We start from the raw sequence: 27,809 nt of genomic DNA on the forward strand, positions 1-27,809 counted from the left end.
CGGCCATTTTTAAAAAGTAATATATCATACCTATATGCGCTGGAAAGCCCAATTTTCGCTGAATTTAATGATATGCATGGCTTCGAAATCTTATTAAAGGCAGCCAATCGCAAGCGTGTAAACCACAAGGTCATATTCAAATATCTCGAGTCACGCCCTGTGAGGTAATTCCGAATGAAATGGCTGACCTCTCATCGACAAGTGGTCCAGATTTTGGTCTCGTTTGTGAGAAATTGCAAAGTACATTGGTAAGTATTGTTTTTCTTGCTTTTCCAAACATTCATGAATATTTTTATGCATTTCTTTTATTTTAATTTTAATGGATTAACTAAGATACTCTTCGATAAAATGCGTGTATACTGTGACAGGAAGTTCACAATTACTGTATGTTAACCTATCTTGCATTCTGAGACTGCGAGAGTGATTTAATTTTAATAAATACTAACTACCTATATTGATTCGATGAATTAGTAAAATGAGTGAATAATTAATCATTCTGTTCATAAATATGTTGTGTTGTGCTTGTTTTTTTTGCTCATTTCCTCACAGTTATTGGACATTTATAAACCGGAAGTAGGTTTCTGTTACGATGTATTTCTTCGTTCTGTTGTTTTCATTAAAAATATTTTTCTTGGTCGAAGTTTCGTTGTTATTTTTAGTTGGTCTCTCTGGGAAATCAACACTTTTATACTGTTATCATACACAAATAGTAATTAATCTCTGTATGTCTGTCTGTTTCTTTGCTATAAAAATAAATAAAAAACACATTTCCATCCTCCCAATCTAGCAATCAATCATTCAATGTCATGATTTGGTATTATGTATAAATATATCAAAACGTTTGGTAAAGTAAAACAAAACAAAATATGCTCACAAAGTTAAACATTTAAAATTCTACCACCTGAAGATCTCAATCTAGAATATATACAAAAAAATATTAAAAGTTTGATAATTTTTGTTCACAATGTTTAAGTTTCAAACTGTGGAAGAAAACAAATCAGTTTCCCAACTCTTGCACTGATACAGGTCTTATAAATTATTAGCTGTGCTGTTTTACACTTTTACAGAGAATGAAGACTTCCACCGTATGTCTACATGGTTGATTAAAAAGGGCAAAGGAGAAAAATAGCCCTTGAGCATCAAGAGCAAGATGTCATCACCTTCAAGTTTTTTGATCCAGCTCAATCAGCTTAAAAGTAAATTTCCGGTCACTTCTGATCAAATTAAAGAACTTTTTGAAAAGATTTTCTCAGCCTCATGTCAAGATGATTTTAGGTATACAGATTTGCAGAAGGAGATACATCATGCGCTGACAGCTGCTGCAGGAGCAAATTCAGAATAAATTTCTGAATCAGATGTGTTGTTGTTTCTTAAAGTTTTCCTGCAGTATTTGTTTTATTGAGATTTTGATATTATGCAAAGCTGACTGGGGATTTTCCAAACTGACATGACATTTTGACATTGAATTTGTTATATAACATGATTTTTTATATTTCAATAATATTTTGTTATTGGTTGTGCAGATTTTACTTTTTTGTGTGGTTTTATGTTGACGTCATGTAAGTTGTGCCGAGGGGGTAGGGAGATTTTTTTTAAAAATTGTTTTAAATCCACGGAATATAGGACCATTAGATAGATTACAGCAATCTGGACACAATACACCTTAAATTTTAAAAATTGATAAATAAATGGCCAAGATATTGAATTTTTAATATTTGCGGCTCATTTTGCCGCTGACCAGTTTAGTGAAGATCGTTAATTTGGGGGGTCTGCTACATTGTTATTTCCGATAATTGAGTTCCCCAAAAAATTGAGCAAAGTCTCTGTATAGAATGTAAGAGATCTGGAAAGTTCCAGACTTAAACTGCAATTAGTTTCGATAATATCAACTACTTAATTTGGCCATTTATGCAATTTGACAAATTTGAAGAAAATCTCTGCATTTTATGAAGAATATTTTTACCCATAACTTTTGAACCTGACGAGGTAAACATGTAATCTTTTTTTTGTTCTTTTAGTTTCATAAAGATCTATCTATTGGTTATAAAATCCACACAGAATTTCTAAGCTGAAATTTTGGCTGCCAGTACATAGCTTGTGTCACGTTCTTCTGATGTACTCTTATAATGACAACATGCATAATCGGTTTTTTTTTGGCACTGAAATTAGTCATTGTAAATATCAGCACAGCTAAAATGATCAACTGATGAACACACTTCCCCCACTCAGCAGGTGGTTAAAGAAGGACTGGCATGCCTCTAAATTTGCTGACCAGCTATTGTTTGAGTATGGAGGACTGCAGCATAAGTTATTTTCTGAGTCCCGTCAAGGTAAAGACAGCAAAGTAAGTATAAGTAAGTATAATCAATTAGATTTTAATTTGGGGAAGAGTGTTGATACGAGCTACTAAGTGAGATATTACTGAAAATGTTACCTTTCGGTTTCCTTTCAGCCAACTTGGGAACATGTTACACAAGGCCGTTATTTAGGCAGTAAGACTTAGCACCAAAACAAACATATCATGAACTACGTCTTACGTTGTAGGACTAGACTAGTCCAGACCAAGCCTGGATGGAGACTGTGCAATGTCTGTGATAGCAACATGCTCCAGATGTATCTGCATAATGTAACCTATAGTATTAATATTTTGTTCGCATCTTGTTTTGAACAATTGTAGACCGACTCCTACGCAATGCGTCTTGAGGTAATTAAATAAGTTTTAGTTTTGTAAACCAGCAAGACGGGACTTCTCATTTTTTCTAATAATTACTGTGTTTATTCCTTACTTTGATAATCTGTGCATCGGAAAGATCATTCAAAATTTGACGCAAGGATGGTAATTACAGGGTCGAGATTCCACAATGTTTTTACGATGGGTCTACGATAAAGAAAGGTCTAAATAACGATAGAATAAATAAGTGACTGTAATACCTTGTTTGGCACTTGATTTCGCTTGCAAATACTTTTTAAGCTTCTTTACAGCCTTGTCTCTTGTTTTCTTTTCATTTGAAGCCAGTCTCTGTGCAAAATGTACTTCTGCCGAGGACCACATGTTCAATATTACTTGTCCGGAAATGTGATGCTGTCTAAAGTATTCCGCATGAATTAGTGTTGAATCCACAACAGAACTGTGAACCCGATGAGAAATAATCCAAATGACAAAAATTGTTTTTACAAATCATAAGAGAAAACACTTTTCCCTGGGCGGTTTGAATGTTAGTGCGCTTATTGAATAAATTTATCATCATAATGTTTTATCGTGCACTTACATCTCCATTCCATGGAGACTGTATAACATTATTCCGTTTATTAACAAAATGATTTTGCATAAATCCCCGTTTGCTTGTATCCCCCTATCGATTACATTAACGAAAATCTTCAAGGTGATAAAATGATAGAACTTATTCATTTTTGGCACTGATTCATGACTTCTAAAATGACTGTCACCAGAGTGGCCCTAACAATGTCAATATCATCTGCGCGTTTCACGCTTAATGGAGTTTCCATACTAACAGGGCGCCATATTGCGTACACTGTAGGCGAGCCTATTTTCCTCAGACAATATAGTTGCGTAGTTTATCCATTTCATTCATTGATTCATAATTTCTAAAATGGCTGTCGCCAGATTGGTCCTAACACTGTCAATATCATTTGCACGTTGCACGCTTAATGGAACTTCCTTACTAACAGGGTGCCATATTGTGTACACTATGGGCAAGTATAGTTACTCAGACAATAGAATTATGTAGTTCATCCTATTTGGTAACTACCGAATAATTCCGTAAATTACCATATGGTTGAGAATTGAGAGTTATATCCATTTGCACACGTGTGTGTGTGTGTGTGTGTGTGTGTGAGAGAGAGAGAGAGAGAGAGAGAGAGAGAGAGAAACTGTTATCTCTTATTTCTCAGTTCCGGATTTCTGAAACGAATGAGTGGTTGCTGAGAAAGGATTGACGGTTTGGACAATTTCTTTTTCTTCAATCATCTTCAAATTAATAATAGAGTGAACTAAATTGTATAGTTCTTCCATTTTAAACCATTCTTTGGAATTAAAAGATACTGAAAGCAAATTAATTCAGCTAGTATATGCATCATCTTTTCAATGACCAGTCAATGACCGGAACCTGGATATCGTAATGTCACTTCTTTACGCTAGGTTGCTGCATGTGAGTATGGCCTTTTTGGTCAAACGTACAGAGATAGTCAATGTCACTTGGTAAATCTTAAGCCGAATGTGAAGACATTTCATTCATATAAACTGGCGCTACATGAAATGTAAAGGCATGAGTTATCCTGCGTCAAGAATTTTATATTTCGTTGGGTCGACCAACACGATTGGCTGTCTGAATAGAAGGAAGAAAAAAAAATTGATAATGCACTGTTCGTTAGCATAAGCATTCATTAACTGTAACTAAAAAACTTGTTTCTTCACTTGCATCCTTTTTTATTATAAATGACCCGATTTGTGTTAAAGGTATATTGTAAACTAAGGGTGGGAAATTTGTGAGCAGCTGCCACTGCAGGTGAAGAGGAGGAGGCTGTCACGGCTGGAGGAGAAGTTCTTGGATACGTGGGTTTCCATTGTTTCATCAAATGAGGAAGAATGGATGTAAAACTGGGTTTTGCAGGCATCACCAACAACGGAGAAGTAGAAGAACCCGAGACTACTGGAGACGCGGTCACCGTCGCTGGAGATCGTTGTTTGCGAATATAAGGTTGCGTCCTGGCCTAAGTACCTCTCTTGCGGGTAGAAGCTGTACGGCACAAGGGAAACGTCAGTTTTCCCCTGTGGTACTGTTCTATCTTGGGAAAGTGGTAAATTTCGTACACTTCTGACAATTGGTATCCCAGGTCCAGAGCTTTAAACAATCCACGCTGACCCATGTTCCCATAAAGGCATGTTCTTTCTGTGTGTGCTGACAAGGCTGGTCTTGACTGCACGTTTCGGCACAAGTATGGCACAAGAGAAATATTAGTTTTCCTTGGCAATGGTGAGGTAAAACGGGATGGTACAAGTCCGTGGAAGGCAAGACTTAGCACTTGATCAAGCCTTCGTATTGTCGAATGTTGTCCAGGTCGATGTGTTCGGACAGCAACTGCGGATGCCCTGTTGGAAAGCGACAATATTTACACGCGTAAGTATGCAACGATCACACGTCCAAGTATCTGATTTCTTCTCCTTTCTCCTCGTCGGCTTGGTACAGCAAACATGTGGCATTTGTAAGTCCTCCGTACAAACTGTCACGCGAGTTCAGAGGGTCCACCAACTTGTAACTTTCACAATGCTTTTAAACTCGGGATCGGTTTTCAAACGGTGATCGTATTCGTGTTCCCACATTTCCACTACTTGGTATCTTTTCTATTCTTACTTCAAGCGCCGCTGTCAAGTGGTCTTGTACAAGTCTTCCATGGTCCGTTGTAAAAACTGATTTTTTGTGTCACGGTCAGGGTAGCAGAGGTGACATCCGTGAAATAAGCATCCGTTAAACTCGTACACGATCTTGGGGTTTTCTAAGTCCCAGACATCTACCGAATGTGTTCAATGGTCTTTTCGTCTCCACAGTTGCGGGCATATTGGATCCATTTGTCTTCCTTGTCGTACAATTAATGTAGCCAGCGTAGTGCTTTGACTGAGTATTGACGTTTGACAAAATTCGTCTTTTGAGGGCTGATGACAGCTATGGTGTTTTCGGGCATGAATCGCTGGCGGTACACTAAGAAACACGGTTTGGCCATGGTGCAGGCTTCTTTCAAAGGATCGATACCTCCCTGTTCCATGAACAGTTCTCGAAATCTTCCACAGCAACGCCGTAAAATGTCCAGTTCAGAACGAGAATCTTAAACATTTGTTCCTGAATGTAGAAGGGGTCCGAGGCGTGAGTCTGGTACCAAGCGTAGAAAGCTTCTCGTTGTTCGGTGCGCATGTTGTCGGGATCGTAGTAGTGAGCCTCGGGGAAATGTGGTAGAACGGCGTTTTGATTGGCTTCGGTATTGAAAAAGTGTGGAAAATAGCCTTTGGCCATTGTATAATTCCAAGCGTTTTAGGCATTCGGCTCAAAGGCATGGCCAAGTAACTATCTAGGCTTTAAACTGTACTTGTCCCACTTGGATGGAAATGATTTTGGTTTCGTTCAAAGTCACTTTAGGACGTTGGGTACTTTGCTCCGTATAGTATCTCAAAAGAAACTGCCATCGTATCCCGAGAAATTGTGAGCCATCCCCGTGGCATGACGATGACAATCTCCGTATCGTTCGATGTCCTCTTGGCTCCACATCTCGTCGATGGGGTCTAGAAGCGACTGGGCGAAACCGGCCAGCGTGTCAGATCCCAGAAGGATTTTATCACGTGATCCAGGAATCTTACTGCAGTGGGGGCAGTCACTAAAGATAGGTTCTTGGATGCACTTCTCGCACTGTCGATGCCAGTCTCTAGCATGCATTCGAAATAAAAAAAAAGATGACATTCCCTTTCTTCTGGTCATCTTCCGCTTGATGCTTGGAATTATATTTTTGATTGTAGCATCTGAGTTCCAAATAAACGATTTGGCGACAAATGTGACATGTTTTCTTTCCTGAACATACGTGTGCCTTGGCATTATTGGTACTTATGCCATATCCACAAGTAGGGTACAATCTCAGCAGTTGACAAGAACTTTTCTTTTGTGAACCTTGGGTCTTTAGATTTTCTTGGTAACAGGCAGGACTGACAAAGGTGTGCTGACAAGCTGGGCAATGCACCCATTCCTGTTCTTTGTCAAGACAGGGTTGAAAGGCCAAACATCCCTCACATTTCGATTCACAATGTTTGTGTTGCTCTCGATTGTTATAGCCATAATCACATTTCTCACAGTAATAACCGTATTCCAGGAATGCGACAATATTGGTGATGGCATAAAAAAGTTCATCGTGATAATAGACGAGAATGTATTTTCCGTTTTTAAAATATTTGTCTTGAAACAACAAAGGTCCGCGCACTTCTTGAGGGTGGACTTTCAATGCGTAGCGTGGAGTCAAGACGTCTTGCAATTTTTGCATTTCAGGAATGTCACAGGGTGTGCCTTTGAATTGCTGTGACAAGAGTTCTGCTTCTCTTTGTTGTTTGGCTCTGTTCGATTTATGAATAGGTTTCCAGGCTCCTTTCTATTCTATCGTGTCGTTCTTGCCGTTATACGTTCGTCCCACCACGATAGCACGGGCTAAACACATCTGGTCTTGAGAGTTGTTAATTCGGACGAGACTCTTTTTGGTGCTGTGAAGGTCGTCCACCAATACCACCTTTTTGAGTCCTGTCCCTTGGGGAAGGGACACGTGGGTCATGAACAGTGTCGCTTTTCCATCGGTAATGTTAAACGTTTCGTTCGATTGTTCCACCTGTTGAATCTTGTCGATGAATTTGGTAGGTGTCCATTCTGCTGGGCTACTAAACTCGATCCAAATGGGGGACTTCAAACTGTCGTGATGAATGGAAAGTCTCAAGCGATCGTCTTCTTTGGCTTGATATTTTAGTTTCAGTGTGGTTAACAAAGAATCCCACATCTCGGTGATGGACCCCTCTACTTTCTCCAACGGTACGTTGAACTTGAATTCTTTAAGCTTCACCGTGTACGTGTAAGCGGTAATTCTAAATTTTCTAGAGGAGCGCTTTTCCGTCTCTCGAATGTGATAGTACTTTTCAGGGTTTACTGGTGAACTTTGGTTGGGTGTGGATTCTCTGGATCTGGATCCTGGCTCACTCATGTCATTTTCAAAATCGCTGGCATGAGTTTGAGCCAATACTTCAGCTACTGTGTTATGCGATAAATCACGTTTCTGCCTCTTACTTTCTTCGCCTTTCTTCATGAAATGTTGCGATCATATCATCTTGACTGAAACAAGTAAAATGACTAGATTTTAAACGCCATGGTCCTGTGTGTTTTTATATACATATATAAACACAGGAAAGGGACGTAATCAGCTTTAACGACCAAGGCATACTTCTTGACTTTCTCCTGTCGATGATTTGGTAGAAATCACCAGGGTGGGTATCTCAGGCGTAGAAACAGGGTTGGGCTGCTTGGCAGGAGAAGGTCTTTTTCTCTTTGGCCGCATTAAAGAAGTCTGATGCATTTGTTTCAGACTCCTTAACTCAGCTAAAATAGCTAAGAGTACCGTCACCGTTTAACTTTCACTATCCTCCTTCTCTCTTAGACCTTGTTTCTTCTCTGCTGCTTCTTCATCTTCTTCCTGTCGTTTCCTTCTTGCCTCTTCTTCTCGTTGCTGCTGTTGAAGGAGAAAAGCTTGTTCTGATGTACAGGAACACATTCTTGCGAAGAAGAGACAAAATCGACTTAATCCCAATTAAAATCGATCTTTTTTGGAAGTAGGACTGTGTTGACTTTGGTAGCCGCTTCTATACCATCCCTTCTGGTCTCCACGGCCGGTGCACCCCAATTCATCGTCTTCTTAGTTTCCGTCATGTTTGAAAACTGTCGCATTGATTCAATGCGCACAGACGCTAGCGCACCTATATAGGGAATGTGACATCACAAGTAACTCTCTTCGGATCGGATGACAGACTCGACACTGTGACTGAATTTTGTAACGCATGTTAGGATTGGTGGAAAAAAGCTCAATCCGTTTCGATCCGCTCTTATATATAACAGCAGTTCATTTCATTCTCTTCGCCTGTTCTAGTCACAAGATGAGGACTAATGTTGAATCATTTACTCTCTTATCGTCGACGATGTTCCATACGGACTTACGCATGTATGTAAAATCATCATGGACAATCATCCGGAAAACCGATACGAGCGTTTGGAAAAGAAGAATATATGTGGAGAGACAAGGCTGTCTGAAGATAGTCCTCATATACTTGCAGAAGTCAGAAGAAGTTTGAGGAAGAGAAGAAGAGCTATGCGATGCCCTCTATGCTAACGGAATGATGTTAACAAAAAACCCAATGGTCCTTTTCAATGCCTCTCATATGCCTCGAAAAGATTTGCTTTCTTGCCTAAAATTGTTTTTAGTCGGTTGTATAGTTGTTTATGTGATAGACTGATGTTCTATGAATGTATCGCATGTCTATGTCTCTGTCTATAAAGAAGTTATATTCCCCCCCCATCCCCCACCAAGCACTGTTTTATTGGTATAGTTTATGAACTAGCTGAACTATGAACTAGCTGAACTTACCCGCTACCAGCTGAGCTAGCTGAACTTACCCGCCACCCGCTAAACTTACCCACCACCCGCTACCCGCTGCAATAGCTGAACTTATCCGCCACCCCTACCCTCTTAACTTACCCGCTACCCTATACAACAACCCCACTTTCCTTTGTCCGTATACAGTCCCAATATTCACCATGTTTAATTCCCATTGTCCGTAAACGTTCCCGGTGTGTGTGTGTGTGTGTGTGTGTGTGTGTGTGTGTCTGAAAATCGTCTTCATGAACGTTCCCAATGGGTTTTTGACTGAGATTTCGATTGTCCGTAGGGAATCACACTATACTACTGGTTATAAAGACTATAAAGGTTATAGGAGAATTAGTTTGGTTGATAAGAGGATGATAGGAAGTTATAGTGGACATATTCGTTTGGTTGTAAGAGGCATTTACATTCTACTCCTGTGTGTTTGATTCAAGTGTGTTTGTGTGCATCCTATGTGTATATTCCTACCGTTTTCGTTCGTAAGTGTGGTTGCTGTTCGGTTGATGACACGGTGTTAGCCTAAATGGCGTGTTGGTTAGTAAACGTAGTCTTAAATTTACACACACTCCCCATTCTTATAAATTTTGCAGTGTGGAAGCGTAATGTTAAATTTCCTTTGCCTACCCCTTCCCACCGGCCCGTGACATCAGCACATTCAACGCATGGACATTTTTAGCATTACAGAATAATTAGCTCTCAATGTTAATTGTGTGGATTTAGGTTAAATACCCATCTTCCACGGAGTGTCGCTAACTTTTTAAACATATGGTCATCTTGACACGGAATTCATATTGGCAGTATTGTGCCATCATTTCCCAAAATGGCGCCCTAACGTTTTTTTCCTAATGTCCACAGCATGCCATCCTCCCCTCCTTATTTTTATTTTAAACGTATGCTGTTTCAACTCGTTGCTTTAAATATCTTATTAAGTGTTGATGTGAGTTCGTCCATTGAGTCGAAGAGGACACCTCATCCTCATCCAGTGTTTGATAGGGATTGATGGGTCTGTGGATACGCAGGTGGCTAAGGAGCTCGAAGCGTGCTCTGAATGTTCTATGTTAGTGTAAACGGCAGTTGGATGGCAGCAACGCAGATCGCAGGGTCATTTGCTGAAACTTTCATGGTCTTTCTCCGTTGTTTTTCTGCAGCTCTATATATCTATAAATACGCTGACGCAGTCACACTTGACTATTAAGCAACGGGTGGTACGTGGTCAAAGATAAAGTAAAGATGGAAGTGATAGGACAGTCAGAAGAGTAATGATAGGAAAGGCAGAAATAAGTAAAAGTGTGTCAGTGTACGTTTTCGTCCCTTCATACTCAGACCAATCCGGCTACCGTAGCGGCAATGAGATATGGAACCTCAACCAGCATAGCCCTGAGAGTAGTAAATGGGGGCACCCTAGCGTCAAGGGGAATTAGCATTACAAGACCCCTTGGGCAACTCTAGCGTCAAGGAAAAATTAACATGGAGAAAAATCGTGGGTCAGATTAGCGTCAAGGGAAATTAACATGGAGAAAAATCGTGGGACAATCTAGCGTCAAGGGGAATTTAACATGGGAATAAATCGTGTGACTGTCTAGCGTCAACGGGAATTGAACATGGAGAAAAATCGTGGGACTGTCTAGCGTCAAGGGGAATTTAACATATGGAAATTGAACATGGTGGGTCTGTATAGCGTCAAGGGGAATTGAACATGGTGGGATTGTCTAGGGACAATGATGGTAGAGGGTCAAACACAACAGAGACAGAAACATACATACACTAGTACAAGCGTGAGATTTATATATAAAGCATTACCAAGACCTGAAATCTTGCAGGGGTGTTCAAAAATTTGCATAATTGTAATGATGCTATAAATAGCTATAATCGAGGAAATGCTCAACGACAAAATGGATGTGACTAAAAGTAACGCTAAAATGACGAAATTGTCCCAGAATTTAAAGGAAAATAAACATATCCCCGAAAATTAAGTTACAATGGTTTAGACTAAAATGGATAAAATTAGTAACTACTTACAATATCAACTTCTGTGACGATCGTGGATAAATACGTATGTATCTATAATCAGCTGAAATTCCTATGAAATCCCACTATCTATTTATAGCTCCAACTTGTGGGTTTTTCCTTTGGAAAATCCCACTATCTTTTTATAGCCTCAGCTTGAGTGACGTTCCTGTTTATGAATTCTAGTATATATGTATAGCTACAAAATGTGGAAATCCCCAAGTCGATATTTATAGTCTCAAAATTTCCAGCGTCAGTGATGTCACTGTACTGAACACTAGGGGATAAATGGCAACAGTGTTGCAAGTGGCTGACCTGAATACGCGCTACTGTAGGTAGGTAGATAGAGTGTATCTGATAGGGATAAAGTGAGTTTTATAGGGACAAACAGAGACCAATACACACACACACACACACACACACACACACACACACACAACATACGCGCGCAGACTCACACACACACACACACACACAGAGGGAAGAGGAAAAAACAAACCCCAAAATATACTATCCACACTCGGGAGGAAGAAAAAAAAAACAACCAAATATACGATCTACACAACGTACGCGAACAAACACACACACACACACACACACACACACACAACATACGCGCGCAGACTCACACACACACACACACACACACAGAGGGAAGAGGAAAAAACAAACCCCAAATATACTATCAATACAGAAGGGAAATAATACAAACCCCAAATAAACTATCCACACAAACGTACGCGAACGCATACAAACCCGAAATATACTATCAACACAGAAGGGAGATAATACAAACCCTAAATAAACTATCCACACAAACGTACGCGAACGCATACAAACCCCAAATATGCTATCAACACAGAAGGAGATAATACAAACCCCAAATAAACTATCCACACAAACGTACGCGAACGCATACAAACCCCAAATATACTATTCACACAACGTCGCTAACGCATACAAACCCCAAATATGCTATCCACACTCGGGAGGAAGAAGAAAAAAAACAACCAAATATACGATCTACACAACGTACGCGAACAAAAACACACACACGCACACATACACACACACAGAGGGAAGAGGCAAAAACAAACCCCAAATATACTATCAACACAGAAAGGAGATAATACAAACCCCAAATAAACTATCCACACAAACGTACGCGAACGCATACAAACCCCAAATATACTATCAACACAGAGTGAAGAAGAAAAAGTTTTTTGAAAGCACCTAAGCCCTCACCTGCAATGACCAACTCTGCCAAACACCTACACCCCACCCCCACTCCCAACACTACAAAACCCATTTAACCCGTTATTTTATGGCATCAGTGTGTGATTTAGGAAACATCAAGACACAAAATGATGGATGAATAGACTGACTATTGTTTACCGACTTGAATGCCTAAAGAGCGTGCGTGAAGGAAAACATCCTTCCATTTCAATTCTAACTAAAACATGATCCAGAGGGATAGAGAGAGGTGAAAGAGCACAATTTCATAAAGTGTGAGTAAAAACAAAACACGCCATCCTTATTATACAATGTCAAGACCAAGAGACACTTACGTTTTCTTTCTGGTCTATTCTCTTTTAGAAGGTAGTATGAAATTTCACATCAGGGCCAACGCATCGGCTCACATTGTCAATTTTTCCATTTCCATGTCTTTACTGGCACAAGTTCTTCATCATCTTCAATTTCTTCTTCTTCTGAATCCCTCTTCTCTGTTTCGTCTTGTTTTTGTTTCTTCTCTTTTCTCGTAGGGCACTCTGAATTCCAGTGTCCTTTCTCCTGACAACGATATTAGGTATCTTGACTTTTGTCTCTCTTTCTTAGACGAAGCAGGTATTCTGGAGACAAATACCCATTTACCTTTGCAGATATAGCAAACTTCATTAGCACTTACACACTTTCGTATGACTCTCATCAAATCAACGATCAAAAGAGTAAGTTTTGTTGCCACTTTCGCATGTGAATTATGCTTTCGTATGACTTTTAGCAAATAGTTGACCAGCAGGTCGATCTGTGCTGACTCTTCCATCTTCTTGATCGTTTGAGAGCGGAATGAATACTCTGACGCTAAGACACTCTCCTTATATACAGGGACCTGCTGCGTATGAAACCTAGTCAAATGTAATTTTGCAATAAGATGAAACGATTTCATTGAGGAAGTAAAAAGCAATGATGTACCGTATCGCCTCACACAAAACCTGAAGTGTTAGTTCAAATCCGTGTCAGCGATTTCGAAGACGACATAACTGAGCTTTAATCAATGCTCTCCAATAATGCCACAAAACCACGAGTCCTGATTCACGCCAAAAGAAATTTCGTTCGGTCCATAAAAAATAGTATCATATCTGAGAAACGCAAAAAGGAACTTCCAGAAAACTGAGAAAGACGGCTTACACCTACAACGTAAATGTATGAGTTCAAGTAGTGCGTAAAACTTAGTCAAATTAAATTTTTATAGTCAAGACGAAACGATCTCTTTTCGAACAAGAAAGCAGACACCAAGCGACAATGGCGATCCGTGTCACACAACACTTTTCAAAATGTATATTATCAGAGGTTTGTTCTAGCGATCTGCACGGTTAAATTAAATGTTGATGTATTTTGCAATAAGACGGACACAATTTCCATGGGATCGCCCATGGTACGAATGTTCGTGCATTAGTTTAATTTTTAAAAATATTTTTTTTATATAAATCGCCTATAGGATAGACCCAGTAAAGCATGGCCATTCTCGTCACTGTCTGAATAGCTACTCAAGTCAATTCGAAGCGAACGCGGTAAGAAAATAAGTATAGCCAATGAAATGGCTTACAACGGGTGATGCATTGTTTTGTTCTAGGACTGTGTGGCATAATAATCCCTATGTTCTTGCGTTGTTACCATTACAGTGCAGACAGACTGAAATGTGAACTTACAAGCCCTCTTTGTGTGTGTTGTACCATTTCCTCTTACCACATCAAAATACTGAGCGTCACAGTATTGGTTCGCGTTTTCAAACTGACCATTTTTTTTATACCTCACTTAAACATTTCGACATAAACACTCACACTCACATCGGTAGAGTCAGAACAGACGTGTTACAGTATTGAGGGGCATGTTATCTTTTCGTTTTCAAACTAATACATTTGGGGCTTGTATGAAGTAAAGAACCGAAAGTACAGTGAAACTCAAGGATGATGACCCAATCTGTCTGTCTATTGATGCGTGTATTTACTTAAGAAGAAATATGACCTCTAAAACACAAAGAGATACGGCAAGCATGATTACATCAAACACAGCGATGTTTTCCTTCACGCCCGTGTATTTTAGAGTTTCAATCGTCTTTGAAGACAAACTTGGTCTCCTTTTGTAGGGCTTGAAATAATAAAAGAAACTGAAAAATCTTAAGCACTTTGCTATAGATAATTTCATCAACAGACTAAACAACATAAATACCGTTACAACAATAGAAAGCCTTAAATCTTCTATCAAAAAGAAATGCATGAAAAAAATTAAAGATTAACGATAACTAACCAATGAAACCGAATTTAACAAAGGCAATGACATGTGAAGAAATGCCTCTCACTTTGGAAAGGTAGGCGAATGTACTCTGTCATGCACCATCAACTTGAAAAAAATTATAAACAGAGAGAAACCTGAATTCAAAATTCAGTTGTTTCTTTTTCTTCAAAATTGTTTCGTTTCTTTTTTCTTTTTTTTTTGGAACAAATCTAAGCACTAATATAGAGTGGAAAAGGGAAAATGCACATACAAGCTTTGATATTTCTGAAAAAATGAGGGGATATTCCTAACGTTCATAACCACCTATATATGCTTGGACTTGTCTGTGACTTATCCACAAAACAAGATGTACATATTTCTGGTCAAGCTGCAAGTGTGTGCGTGTTTTTGAAAATGGTATATACAATTTTCTCGTGACACTTATAAAGTGAAGAGTCTGTGCAAGTGTCAAAAGCCAAAGTCATATAAGTTTTGTATTTTGTACGGCTTGTAAAGATTTCCACTTTAGAAAATGTGAAGTATCACAAGTTATTATCACAAACAGAAGTGGAACATAGGGGCTTGCAAGAAAGAAAATAACCCAGACAGTTGGTGTCATCAAGAGTGCTAGAGACGGTACCCGAACTTGCTTGCTTGCTTACTTGAATTAAAGTGATTTTCGCTCTAATGGAGCATGTATCACTGGTTTAATAACGCACCGCGTGATTTTTAATTACTCCTGGGAAGGAAAGAGAGCCTCATCCCCCCCAGGCTTTTATGTACTCACAGACTACTTTTAAATTTAGCCAATCAGGTGCAGGACTAACTAGTCCTTAACAACCTGACTGAAAGGCTTTAAACATGAGTGGGAATTGTCTCACCACACACTCATTTTTCTGTCCGAGCGTGGTAAAGGAGGAAAAAGGTGCTCAGCAAGACAGCCATGGATGTTAAGTACTCACCAAAACGCTAGCCCGTACTTATTTCAAATCAAGTCGTGTCACCAAAAAAGACGACGTGTACGACATCAAAGGCATTGTCAAACGCAGAATGCCTCAGTGCTAACTGGCTAGGTCTGCATTTCTTGCTCCCGCTGCTGTTGCGTATATTTCTTCCCTCCACACCGAGTTCTGGGCCTAATTCTTTAAATTTCGTTGTACCCGAACTTACATTATCCATATTATCACCAACAAAAAAAAAAAACAAAAAAAAAAAAAAAACGCACAGACCTAAAAGAAACACTCACTCACATTTTACAGAACATTACTATTTTTAAAATTTTGATAAGCGACGGAAACGAACAACTTAGAGTCACACTTTCTAACCAAGATAAAGAAATCATGTGCTGATAGACTCACTTCTGTATTTTTTTCTTCTAACTGACTAACATATCATAGGCAATGGAATGTTATTTCGTTTCGAGAGTATGGGGTAGCCCTGAAATTTTTTGGGGGAACTTGAAGCGATCGCCATAGCTTCAAGTTCCCCAAATTTCTTTTTAAATTCCCCCAAAAAATTTGGGGAACTTGAAGCTATGGCGATCGCTTCAAGTTCCCCCCAAAAATTTCAGGGCTACCCCATACTCTCGAAACGAAATAACATTCCATTGCCTATGATATGTTAGTCAGTTAGAAGAAAAAAATACAGAAGTGAGTCTATCAGCACATGATTTCTTTATCTTGGTTAGAAAGTGTGACTCTAAGTTGTTCGTTTCCGTCGCTTATCAAAATTTTAAAAATAGTAATGTTCTGTAAAATGTGAGTGAGTGTTTCTTTTAGGTCTGTGCGTTTTTTTTTTTTTGTTTTTTTTTTTGTTGGTGATAATATGGATAATGTAAGTTCGGGTACAACGAAATTTAAAGAATTAGGCCCAGAACTCGGTGTGGAGGGAAGAAATATACGCAACAGCAGCGGGAGCAAGAAATGCAGACCTAGCCAGTTAGCACTGAGGCATTCTGCGTTTGACAATGCCTTTGATGTCGTACACGTCGTCTTTTTTGGTGACACGACTTGATTTGAAATAAGTACGGGCTAGCGTTTTGGTGAGTACTTAACATCCATGGCTGTCTTGCTGAGCACCTTTTTCCTCCTTTACCACGCTCGGACAGAAAAATGAGTGTGTGGTGAGACAATTCCCACTCATGTGTAAAGCCTTTCAGTCAGGTTGTTAAGGACTAGTTAGTCCTACACCTGAGTGGCTAAATTTAAAAATAGTCTGTGAGTACATAAAAGCCTGGGGGATGAGGCTCTCTTTCCTTCCCCAGGAGTAATTAAAAATCACGCGGTGCGTTATTAAACCAGTGATACATGCTCCATTAGAGCGAAAATCACTTTAATTCAAGTAAGCAAGCAAGCAAGTTCGGGTACCGTCTCTAGCACTCTTGATGACACCAACTGTCTGGGTTATTTTCTTTCTTGCAAGCCCCTATGTTCCACTTCTGTTTGTGATAATAACTTGTGATACTTCACATTTCCTAAAGTGGAAATCTTTACAAGCCGTACAAAATACAAAACTTATATGACTTTGGCTTTTGACACTTGCACAGACTCTTCACTTTATAAGTGTCACGAGAAAATTGTATATACCATTTTCAAAAACACGCACACACTTGCAGCTTGACCAGAAATATGTACATCTTGTTTTGTGGATAAGTCACAGACAAGTCCAAGCATATATAGGTGGTTATGAACGTTAGGAATATCCCCTCATTTTTTCAGAAATATCAAAGCTTGTATGTGCATTTTCCCTTTTCCACTCTATATTAGTGCTTAGATTTGTTCCAAAAAAAAAAGAAAAAAGAAACGAAACAATTTTGAAGAAAAAGAAACAACTGAATTTTGAATTCAGGTTTCTCTCTGTTTATAATTTTTTTCAAGTTGATGGTGCATGACAGAGTACATTCGCCTACCTTTCCAAAGTGAGAGGCATTTCTTCACATGTCATTGCCTTTGTTAAATTCGGTTTCATTGGTTAGTTATCGTTAATCTTTAATTTTTTTCATGCATTTCTTTTTGATAGAAGATTTAAGGCTTTCTATTGTTGTAACGGTATTTATGTTGTTTAGTCTGTTGATGAAATTATCTATAGCAAAGTGCTTAAGATTTTTCAGTTTCTTTTATTATTTCAAGCCCTACAAAAGGAGACCAAGTTTGTCTTCAAAGACGATTGAAACTCTAAAATACACGGGCGTGAAGGAAAACATCGTTGTGTTTGATGTAATCATGCTTGCCGTATCTCTTTGTGTTTTAGAGGTCATATTTCTTCTTAAGTAAATACACGCATCAATAGACAGACAGATTGGGTCATCATCCTTGAGTTTCACTGTACTTTCGGTTCTTTACTTCATACAAGCCCCAAATGTATTAGTTTGAAAACGAAAAGATAACATGCCCCTCAATACTGTAACACGTCTGTTCTGACTCTACCGATGTGAGTGTGAGTTTTTATGTCGAAATGTTTAAGTGAGATATAAAAAAAATGGTCAGTTTGAAAACGCGAACCAATACTGTGACGCTCAGTATTTTGATGTGGTAAGAGGAAATGGTACAACACACACAAAGAGGGCTTGTAAGTTCACATTTCAGTCTGTCTGCACTGTAATGGTAACAACGCAAGAACATAGTGATTATTATGTCACACAGTCCTAGAACAAAACAATGCATCACCCGTTGTAAGCCATTTCATTGGCTATACTTATTTTCTTACCGCGTTCGCTTCGAATTGACTTGAGTAGCTATTCAGACAGTGACGAGAATGGCCATGCTTTACTGGGTCTATCCTATAGGCGATTTATATAAAAAAAATATTTTTAAAAATTAAACTAATGCACGAACATTCGTACCATGGGCGATCCCATGGAAATTGTGTCCGTCTTATTGCAAAATACATCAACATTTAATTTAACCGTGCAGATCGCTAGAACAAACCTCTGATAATATACATTTTGAAAAGTGTTGTGTGACACGGATCGCCATTGTCGCTTGGTGTCTGCTTTCTTGTTCGAAAAGAGATCGTTTCGTCTTGACTATAAAAATTTAATTTGACTAAGTTTTACGCACTACTTGAACTCATACATTTACGTTGTAGGTGTAAGCCGTCTTTCTCAGTTTTCTGGAAGTTCCTTTTTGCGTTTCTCAGATATGATACTATTTTTTATGGACCGAACGAAATTTCTTTTGGCGTGAATCAGGACTCGTGGTTTTGTGGCATTATTGGAGAGCATTGATTAAAGCTCAGTTATGTCGTCTTCGAAATCGCTGACACGGATTTGAACTAACACTTCAGGTTTTGTGTGAGGCGATACGGTACATCATTGCTTTTTACTTCCTCAATGAAATCGTTTCATCTTATTGCAAAATTACATTTGACTAGGTTTCATACGCAGCAGGTCCCTGTATATAAGGAGAGTGTCTTAGCGTCAGAGTATTCATTCCGCTCTCAAACGATCAAGAAGATGGAAGAGTCAGCACAGATCGACCTGCTGGTCAAATATTTGCTAAAAGTCATACGAAAGCATAATTCACATGCGAAAGTGGCAACAAAACTTACTCTTTTGATCGTTGATTTGATGAGAGTCATACGAAAGTGTGTAAGTGCTAATGAAGTTTGCTATATCTGCAAAGGCAAATGGGTATTTGTCTCCAGAATACCTGCTTCGTCTAAGAAAGAGAGACAAAAGTCAAGATACCTAATATCGTTGTCAGGAGAAAGGACACTGGAATTCAGAGTGCCCTACGAGAAAAGAGAAGAAACAAAAACAAGACGAAACAGAGAAGAGGGATTCAGAAGAAGAAGAAATTGAAGATGATGAAGAACTTGTGCCAGTAAAGACATGGAAATGGAAAAATTGACAATGTGAGCCGATGCGTTGGCCCTGATGTGAAATTTCATACTACCTTCTAAAAGAGAATAGACCAGAAAGAAAACGTAAGTGTCTCTTGGTCTTGACATTGTATAATAAGGATGGCGTGTTTTGTTTTTACTCACACTTTATGAAATTGTGCTCTTTCACCTCTCTCTATCCCTCTGGATCATGTTTTAGTTAGAATTGAAATGGAAGGATGTTTTCCTTCACGCACGCTCTTTAGGCATTCAAGTCGGTAAACAATAGTCAGTCTATTCATCCATCATTTTGTGTCTTGATGTTTCCTAAATCACACACTGATGCCATAAAATAACGGGTTAAATGGGTTTTGTAGTGTTGGGAGTGGGGGTGGGGTGTAGGTGTTTGGCAGAGTTGGTCATTGCAGGTGAGGGCTTAGGTGCTTTCAAAGAACTTTTTCTTCTTCACTCTGTGTTGATAGTATATTTGGGGTTTGTATGCGTTCGCGTACGTTTGTGTGGATAGTTTATTTGGGGTTTGTATTATCTCCCTTCTGTGTTGATAGTATATTTGGGGTTTGTATGCGTTCGCGTACGTTTGTGTGGATTGTTTATTTGGGGTTTGTATTATCTCCCTTCTGTGTTGATAGTATATTTGGGGTTTGTTTTTTCCTCTTCCCTCTGTGTGTGTGTATGTGTGTGTGTTCGCGTACGTTGTGTAGATCGTATATTTGGTTTTTTTTTTTTCTTCCTCCCGAGTGTGAATAGTATATTTGGGGTTTGTTTTTTCCTCTTCCCTGTGTGTGTGTGTGTGTGTGTGAGTCTGCGCGCGTATGTTGTGTGTGTGTGTGTGTGTTTGTTCGCGTACGTTGTGTAGATCGTATATTTGGTCGTTTTTTTTCTTCCTCCCGAGTGTGGATAGTATATTTTGGGGTTTGTTTTTTCCTCTTCCCTCTGTGTGTGTGTGTGTGTGTGTGTGAGTCTGCGCGCGTATGTTGTGTGTGTGTGTGTGTATTGGTCTCTGTTTGTCCCTATAAAACTCACTTTATCCCTATCAGATACACTCTATCTACCTACCTACAGTAGCGCGTATTCAGGTCAGCCACTTGCAACACTGTTGCCATTTATCCCCTAGTGTTCAGTACAGTGACATCACTGACGCTGGAAATTTTGAGACTATAAATATCGACTTGGGGATTTCCACATTTTGTAGCTATACATATATACTAGAATTCATAAACAGGAACGTCACTCAAGCTGAGGCTATAAAAAGATAGTGGGATTTTCCAAAGGAAAAACCCACAAGTTGGAGCTATAAATAGATAGTGGGATTTCATAGGAATTTCAGCTGATTATAGATACATACGTATTTATCCACGATCGTCACAGAAGTTGATATTGTAAGTAGTTACTAATTTTATCCATTTTAGTCTAAACCATTGTAACTTAATTTTCGGGGATATGTTTATTTTCCTTTAAATTCTGGGACAATTTCGTCATTTTAGCGTTACTTTTAGTCACATCCATTTTGTCGTTGAGCATTTCCTCGATTATAGCTATTTATAGCATCATTACAATTATGCAAATTTTTGAACACCCCTGCAAGATTTCAGGTCTTGGTAATGCTTTATATATAAATCTCACGCTTGTACTAGTGTATGTATGTTTCTGTCTCTGTTGTGTTTGACCCTCTACCATCATTGTCCCTAGACAATCCCACCATGTTCAATTCCCCTTGACGCTATACAGACCCACCATGTTCAATTTCCATATGTTAAATTCCCCTTTACGCTAGACAGTCCCACGATTTTTCTCCATGTTCAATTCCCGTTGACGCTAGACAGTCACACGATTTATTCCCATGTTAAATTCCCCTTGACGCTAGATTGTCCCACGATTTTTCTCCATGTTAATTTCCCTTGACGCTAATCTGACCCACGATTTTTCTCCATGTTAATTTTTCCTTGACGCTAGAGTTGCCCAAGGGGTCTTGTAATGCTAATTCCCCTTGACGCTAGGGTGCCCCCATTTACTACTCCTGAGAATCACTAGGTCTTACTTGTAGCTGACTAGTTCATTAGAATGTGATTTTGGAAAGCTCCTGCTTGTGAGATACCAAGTCAGGAGCTTCTGCAATTATTGATGGTAATTTGTTCCAAGTCCCTACTGTACATGGGAAGAAGCTGAACTTGAAACAATTTGTCGATGCTGACTTTAATTGGAACTTTTTCCTGTGGTTTGCCCTAGTTTGGCTATATGCCAGGGTCAGGTATTTGTCCGCTGGTATGTCCACTAGGTTGTTCGCAATCTTGTACATCATGGTTAGCTGGGGCTTGGTTCGCCTGGATTCGAGTGATTCCCACTGGAGATGGTTGAGCATTGCACTGACACTGCTAGTGTTATATATTTATTTGTGGTAAACCTAACCGCTCTCCTCTGAACCATCTCTATCTTATTTGTTAGATCTTTACTATGTGGGTTCCACACAGTCGAGCAATACTCAAGACCTTGTCGAACCAGAGTGAAATATGCCGCACTTTTTACTTCTTCATTGTTGATTTGGAGGTTGCGGCGCAGGAAACCAAGGTTAATGTTCCCTTTTTTCACTATCTTGTCTATGTGCCTTTTCCAAGAGAGGTCTCTAGACAATTCCACCCCGAGCTTAAGAGTATATTCGGACAAGATTGGTGATTTTTTCCTGTAAACTCTTAGGATGCTGCATTTTTCTGGATGGAACGACATACCCCAAGTTCTTTCCCAGAGGGCCAGTTGGTTCAGGTCTTCTTGAAGGATCTCACAGTCCTTGGAGACATTTATTTCCCGGTACACTATACAGTCATCTGCAAAAAGTCTTGTGTTGGATTTGACGCTTGCAGGTAGATCATTGATGAACACCAGGAAGAGTATGGGACCCAAAACACTCCCCTGAGGTACCCCACCAACAACTGGTGCTGGGTCTGATGTTGCTCCATCTACTATAACTCTCTGCAATCTGTCTGATAGGAAATCTCTGATCCATTTCTGTGTGTTACCCCTGACGCCATAGTGGTCCAACTTACTGAGGAGTCTTTCATGGGGGACACGATCGAAAGCCTTACTGAAGTCAAGGATTGCAAGGTCATACCGCTTCCCTCTGTCTAAGGATTTGGCGAGCTCATCCACTAGGGTTATGAGCTGTGTTTCACAGCTTCGTCTGGCACGGAAACCATGCTGGCAGTCTGTTAGAATGTTGTAGCGATCTAAATGTTGCATCATGTTGCTGACTATGATGTGTTCAAGCATTTTTCAGCAGATACATGTAAGGGAGACCGGTCTATAATTGCTGGCCTTGAATCTTTCTCCATTTTTGAAGATAGCTGTAACGTTTGCTGTTTTCCAGACATCAGGGACATAACCTGTTGAAAGGCACTTCTGGTAAATATAACTCAAGTATGGTGCACACTCTTCTGCTAGATCTTTCAGGATCCTCGCTGGAATCATGTCTGGTCCTGTAGCTTTCTGTGGGTTAATTTTCCGCAACAAGCTGTCTACACCTTCTACAGTAACTTGGATGTCAGGCATTGGTGGATAACATGTAGGCTTGGTAGATCACTCTTATCCTCTTGTGTGAAGACTGACTGGTATTGACGATTCAGTAGGTTAGCCTTGTCGGATGCCTCTAGATGTAGTTTCCCGTGTTCCTTGAGTGGTGCCACACCACAGCTGTCTCTACGTAAGGACTTAGTTCCAAAATCTCTTCTGCTTGTTTGGTTGTTGTTCTTGATATGGGTTACCGACTTCTATCAAGTTCTCAATATATCTCCAGTAAGCCTGCCGTTCTAAGCGTTGTGATCTTGCTTTTGCTTCTTTGTATAGTTTCCGATCTCTTGTTTTTCCTGTTGTTTTCTCCTGTTGGCTTCGCAAGTTGCAGTACTTTTCCTGACTGAAGAGCGCCACACGACCCCGTCTGGTCAGTCTGCTTCCACTTGTCAGTGCTTATACCTAAGTCCTTCAAAGACGTCTTCAGAGTGTCCTTTTAGCGTTTCCTCTGGCCTCCCTTGGTGCGTTTTCCTTGGTCAAGCTCACCATACAATTTTTTTTTCCTCCTCAGAAACCGGTGTTGATGCTGGTGGGGGGATATGTATGGATGTGCATTTTTTATGCCTGTATATACATGATTTTTGTTGAATGTATTTTGGAGCAGTAGCTTTTCTGAACCAATATTAGCTGTAAAATAAACGTTAAATACAATTTATTATGTTCGATGTAGAGCGTTGCCTTAGAGTTGACCAATTTTCATTGGTCTGTTATTTTGGGCGTCTTCGTCAAACCGCATTACTGATAAAAATGTACTTTTTTGTGACAATACGCATACAAAGTACACCCATGTTTTAGGGCTTTTAAATTAGTACATGTATTATAGTAATATAAGATCAGTTTTAAAAAAAAGAAAAGTGTTGTTTATTGTTATGAGCGATCTTGAAAATGCATTAATAATAGTCATACAATTGTAACGCGATTCAATAATTTATCCCTACGCCCAGGAGAAGTTGCATTGCAGTTCCGCCATTATTGTCACATGCTCAGTTTTCCATCTCACATGACCTGTTGTTTGGCCCCGTGATCAAGCTTGCTTTATTTCCAGGCAAATTCAAACCAACATTAAAAAAATCACATGGATATGTTAGATCAAGCACTCGATGGCAGGTATGCAGAAAAATATTTATAAATGTAGAAAAAAGTGTGATAGAAACTCGGTGGCTTATTTGCTAAACTGTTTAGGTCGCCATCCAGCACTTTGGACGGGGAATATTTTGTGTATTTCCTTTACGCTTTGGGAATTTACCTACAGATTGCGAAATCATACAACATTGTCGACGCTATTCATGGTAATTTAACAATTTTTGTCTCGTTAAAGGAGTCCAGTATGTTGACTCTCACATAAAATTTGGACGAGTAAGATATGCAATTGCTCAGATCTATATTTCTGCAGTTCCATGACATAGGAGCGCATGTTCTTGAGCTTTAAGTCAATGTACATGTTTTCAGCAAATATATGCTATTAAACAAAGCCTTTTCTGGTGTCATTTGTTAATATTCCTATAATTTTGTTCAGATAACTGTACTGACGCGCCCCATTTGTAGTCCTACATTGTAAGACGCTTCACTTGATATTTATGTTGTGCAACGTCTTGCTGCCAAAAGTTCGTGTTCCAAGTCGACTGACAGTAGAACGAGGGGTACAAATTTCAGGAATATATCACACATTTGGCAAACCATATGGACACTTTTTCACAAAGTGTAAATTGCTTTATTCTGACTACTAACTCTGAAGTATTTTTCTTGATGGAGTCAAATTCTGAGACAAATAATCTCATTTTCAATCTTCATTGACATACATTTCATTAGGTTGAAATGTGATGTGAACCAAGGAATGCTAAAGTTGGTTTAAGTATGTTTCTTTAACGAAATGAATAAAACTATACTGATATTAGGCAGAGCAATTAGACGGCTTCATTTCATTAAAGATATTATCCCATTTCACTGATTTCAGCATTCATTGCATCCATTAGTATGGGCTGCCATGTGTGTACCTGAAAATTTGGCCTCCCACTATTCTGTCAGACAAGACATCGAATTTTGTACATACTGCAATAGTCACCTGGGAGCATGTTACACAATTCTGTTTATTTAGGTAGTAATATGTTGACTATACAACATAACTATCAGGGTTGAATTCTCATATTATAGGACTAATTTTGCACCAACTGCTTCCAACATGAATTGTTAATTTCATTTTAAATCATTTGAATGCATATTTGACCAAAGTCTGGATTTATGTTTTCAGTATTAGATGGAGAGAGCTATTGATTTTCGTATATTGTCGTATATAAAGTATGGTTTAATAAATTAAAAAATGCAGCATCAGTGACAAGTAAAATATAACTGCAACTGCAGTAAATGTAAATAACCCCAATAGTTGCACAGTATTTGTGAGGAAATTAAATTTTCCTTTTCGTTTCATCCAAATAAGAACTGCAGACACATCGCTGGTAGTTGAGATAACAATTTCATGGCCAGGTAAGTAGTGAACAGTTGTTAGCATAGAGTCAGATACCAAATTATGGCTTTCAAATATGGAATTTAAAGGTAATTAGATTTTCAAATTGATTCAAGATATACATTTTGGTATTTTGTTTTGTTTTCGGTTATCCAACATCATTTTGCTGTTGTATTCTGTTTCTTTCAGTTTACATTCATTCTACAATTGTTTTTGCAATTTGTTTTCACCTTGCCGTAAATTAACTGCTTTAAGATTTGCATCAACAAGTACATTTTTATCAATAAATATGTATGAGTTTGTGTGATTCGGATTTTTATCATAGGTTTAACAATTTTTCAGTCATATTGCTACGATGTCTGCAGTGTGGTAGTTTATATTGATGTCCAGCACTGGGCATCATGCCACAGACATGTAGTATCATGTCCCACCCATTATCTTTACACCAGGCCGACCAGTCCTAACACTAACATCGTAATGCTGAGCTCCAAGTGTGGCAGCTGTTAATACCATTTTTATGTCTTTGATATAACTTGGTGGGGCCTTGAAACTGCGCCCACCTGCATCCTAGACAGCTACTCTAACCACTAGGCCACCACATTGGTATTTTTGATAAATGCCATAAGAATTATTATATAGTTCACTTTCATATCCTTTCAGTTTTGTCTGAATTGCAGTTCAGTTTTTATTGTTTTAAAATTATTCCAAGGGTTTAAAATTGATGTAAAGCATGGTTGTTTCACCCATACTTCAGAAATGCATGTAACTTTGTCATGTAGGCATATTTACTCAAAATATTGATTGTTATGAATTTTAAAAATAGTCTAATCAATCCTGAGTGTTAAATATGCTGCACATTAAATTTTCATAAAAAAAACTTCAATGCTATATGGTGCATTGGAATCAACAATGATTGAAAGACAAGGTGCAGAAAAGGCTCCTTTAACACATTAACCCCTGTAGGTTTTTGTCGTTTTTGCCTGAAATTTGAGTAATTGTGTTAGAAACATATTTTTTCATTGGCTATTTGGTTTGCGCATGAGCAGAAGTGTAAAAGTTGGAGTTCTTTTTGTTTCTTTTGTTTTTGTTAAACGGAGCCATTATTTTTGTATCAAGACCACTCTTTATTCCAAATGCCCATCATATCCTACTTTTTGCAAAGGTTCATCTGTCTGTTTGAAGTTCATACTTTAGATCTGAGACCAGAAAGTCTAAATTCCAGGCACAAAATCAGATCTCGTCCACTGGCCAATTTTGGGTAGAAAACAATTGGGTCCAAAATATGAGGTTTTTCTCTCTGTATTTTGTAGTGCAACTAGAAATTCCAGATTATTTGGTATCATTGTAGAGCTACATCTGTCTACCTTTCTATAATACCACCCACTTTAGTGTATAATGTATGACCGTGATGCTACAGAGCTCGGCAGTAGGCTACTACCTCCTGCCACGTTAACTCATCGCTAGGGGTTAATGTGCTAAACAGCCTGTATCTGACTAAGGAAGTGCAAGAGTGCAGTACATGTATCATTGACATTAAATAAATAACCAGATTTTTGTCTGGCTTTGCTGATGGCTGTGGATGTTTTAAGTAGTTAGATTTGTATTAAAATAAAAATCAGTATTTTTTGTAATAAGCAGTCAATATTTTTGTACCCAGGACTTGGCAATGATGCTTCCAAGTGTCCATATACATGTGCATGTACATTTAATTTGTTATATGTATTTCTCAGGGCATGTGAATAATGAACTTCCAAAGGAATATGGATATATGAAGATCCACACAACAACACTAATTGCCATTTAAACGCATGTGTAATAAAATTCTTTATAAAAAATGACACCCACATCACAGATAGTTCAGAACATGACTGTGTGACTTTTACTATAGTAGAGATTGAACTGAATATGTCCCAGAATTATCTTAGGAGTTTGAAAGTTGCAGTCCAAGGTTCTCTCATTGAAGAAAATTGGGATCTGAGCTGTAAAAATTGGGGTTCAAATAACAGTAATTTCTTTTGCCACATCATCCTTCTTGAAAAGCTTCATATTATTCTTACTCATAAAAAGTTGTTTTCCAGGGGTCTAGTCAGACCTGAATTTTAGGGAGAAGTGACTTCTTTTGAAAAGGACAGGGAGAAGTAAGAGTTGAACAGGGAGAAGTAGAAGCTAAGCAAGATTTTATATATATATATATATATATATATATATATATATATATATATATATATATATCTGTGTGTGTGTGTGTGTTTATGTGTGTGTG

At 38.7% G+C, this 27,809-nt stretch overlaps 2 protein-coding genes across 4 annotated transcripts in view; one reads left to right on the forward strand and one right to left on the reverse strand.

The window, feature by feature from the left end:
- Positions 1-3,073, reverse strand: part of LOC149794551 (uncharacterized) — a 53,933-nt gene extending 50,860 nt beyond the window's left edge. For both annotated transcript variants that reach the window (XM_089968820.1, XM_089968819.1), the window contains exon 1: positions 2,932-3,073. In XM_089968820.1, coding sequence (XP_089824946.1) covers positions 2,932-3,052 — 121 coding nt within the window. In that variant the 5' untranslated portion in view covers positions 3,053-3,073. The remainder of the gene's footprint in view (positions 1-2,931) is intronic.
- A 20,961-nt stretch (positions 3,074-24,034) lies between these two features.
- The window catches only part of LOC149794552 (upstream stimulatory factor 2-like), a 48,724-nt gene continuing 44,949 nt past the window's right edge, over positions 24,035-27,809 (forward strand). For both annotated transcript variants that reach the window (XM_089968822.1, XM_089968823.1), the window contains exon 1: positions 24,035-24,192. In XM_089968822.1, coding sequence (XP_089824948.1) covers positions 24,161-24,192 — 32 coding nt within the window. In that variant the 5' untranslated portion in view covers positions 24,035-24,160. The remainder of the gene's footprint in view (positions 24,193-27,809) is intronic.

The sequence above is a fragment of the Sinohyriopsis cumingii genome, chromosome 8 (assembly GCF_028554795.1).
Source record: "Sinohyriopsis cumingii isolate HCF-2022 chromosome 8, ASM2855479v2, whole genome shotgun sequence".
Taxonomy (NCBI): Eukaryota; Metazoa; Mollusca; class Bivalvia; order Unionida; family Unionidae; genus Sinohyriopsis; species Sinohyriopsis cumingii.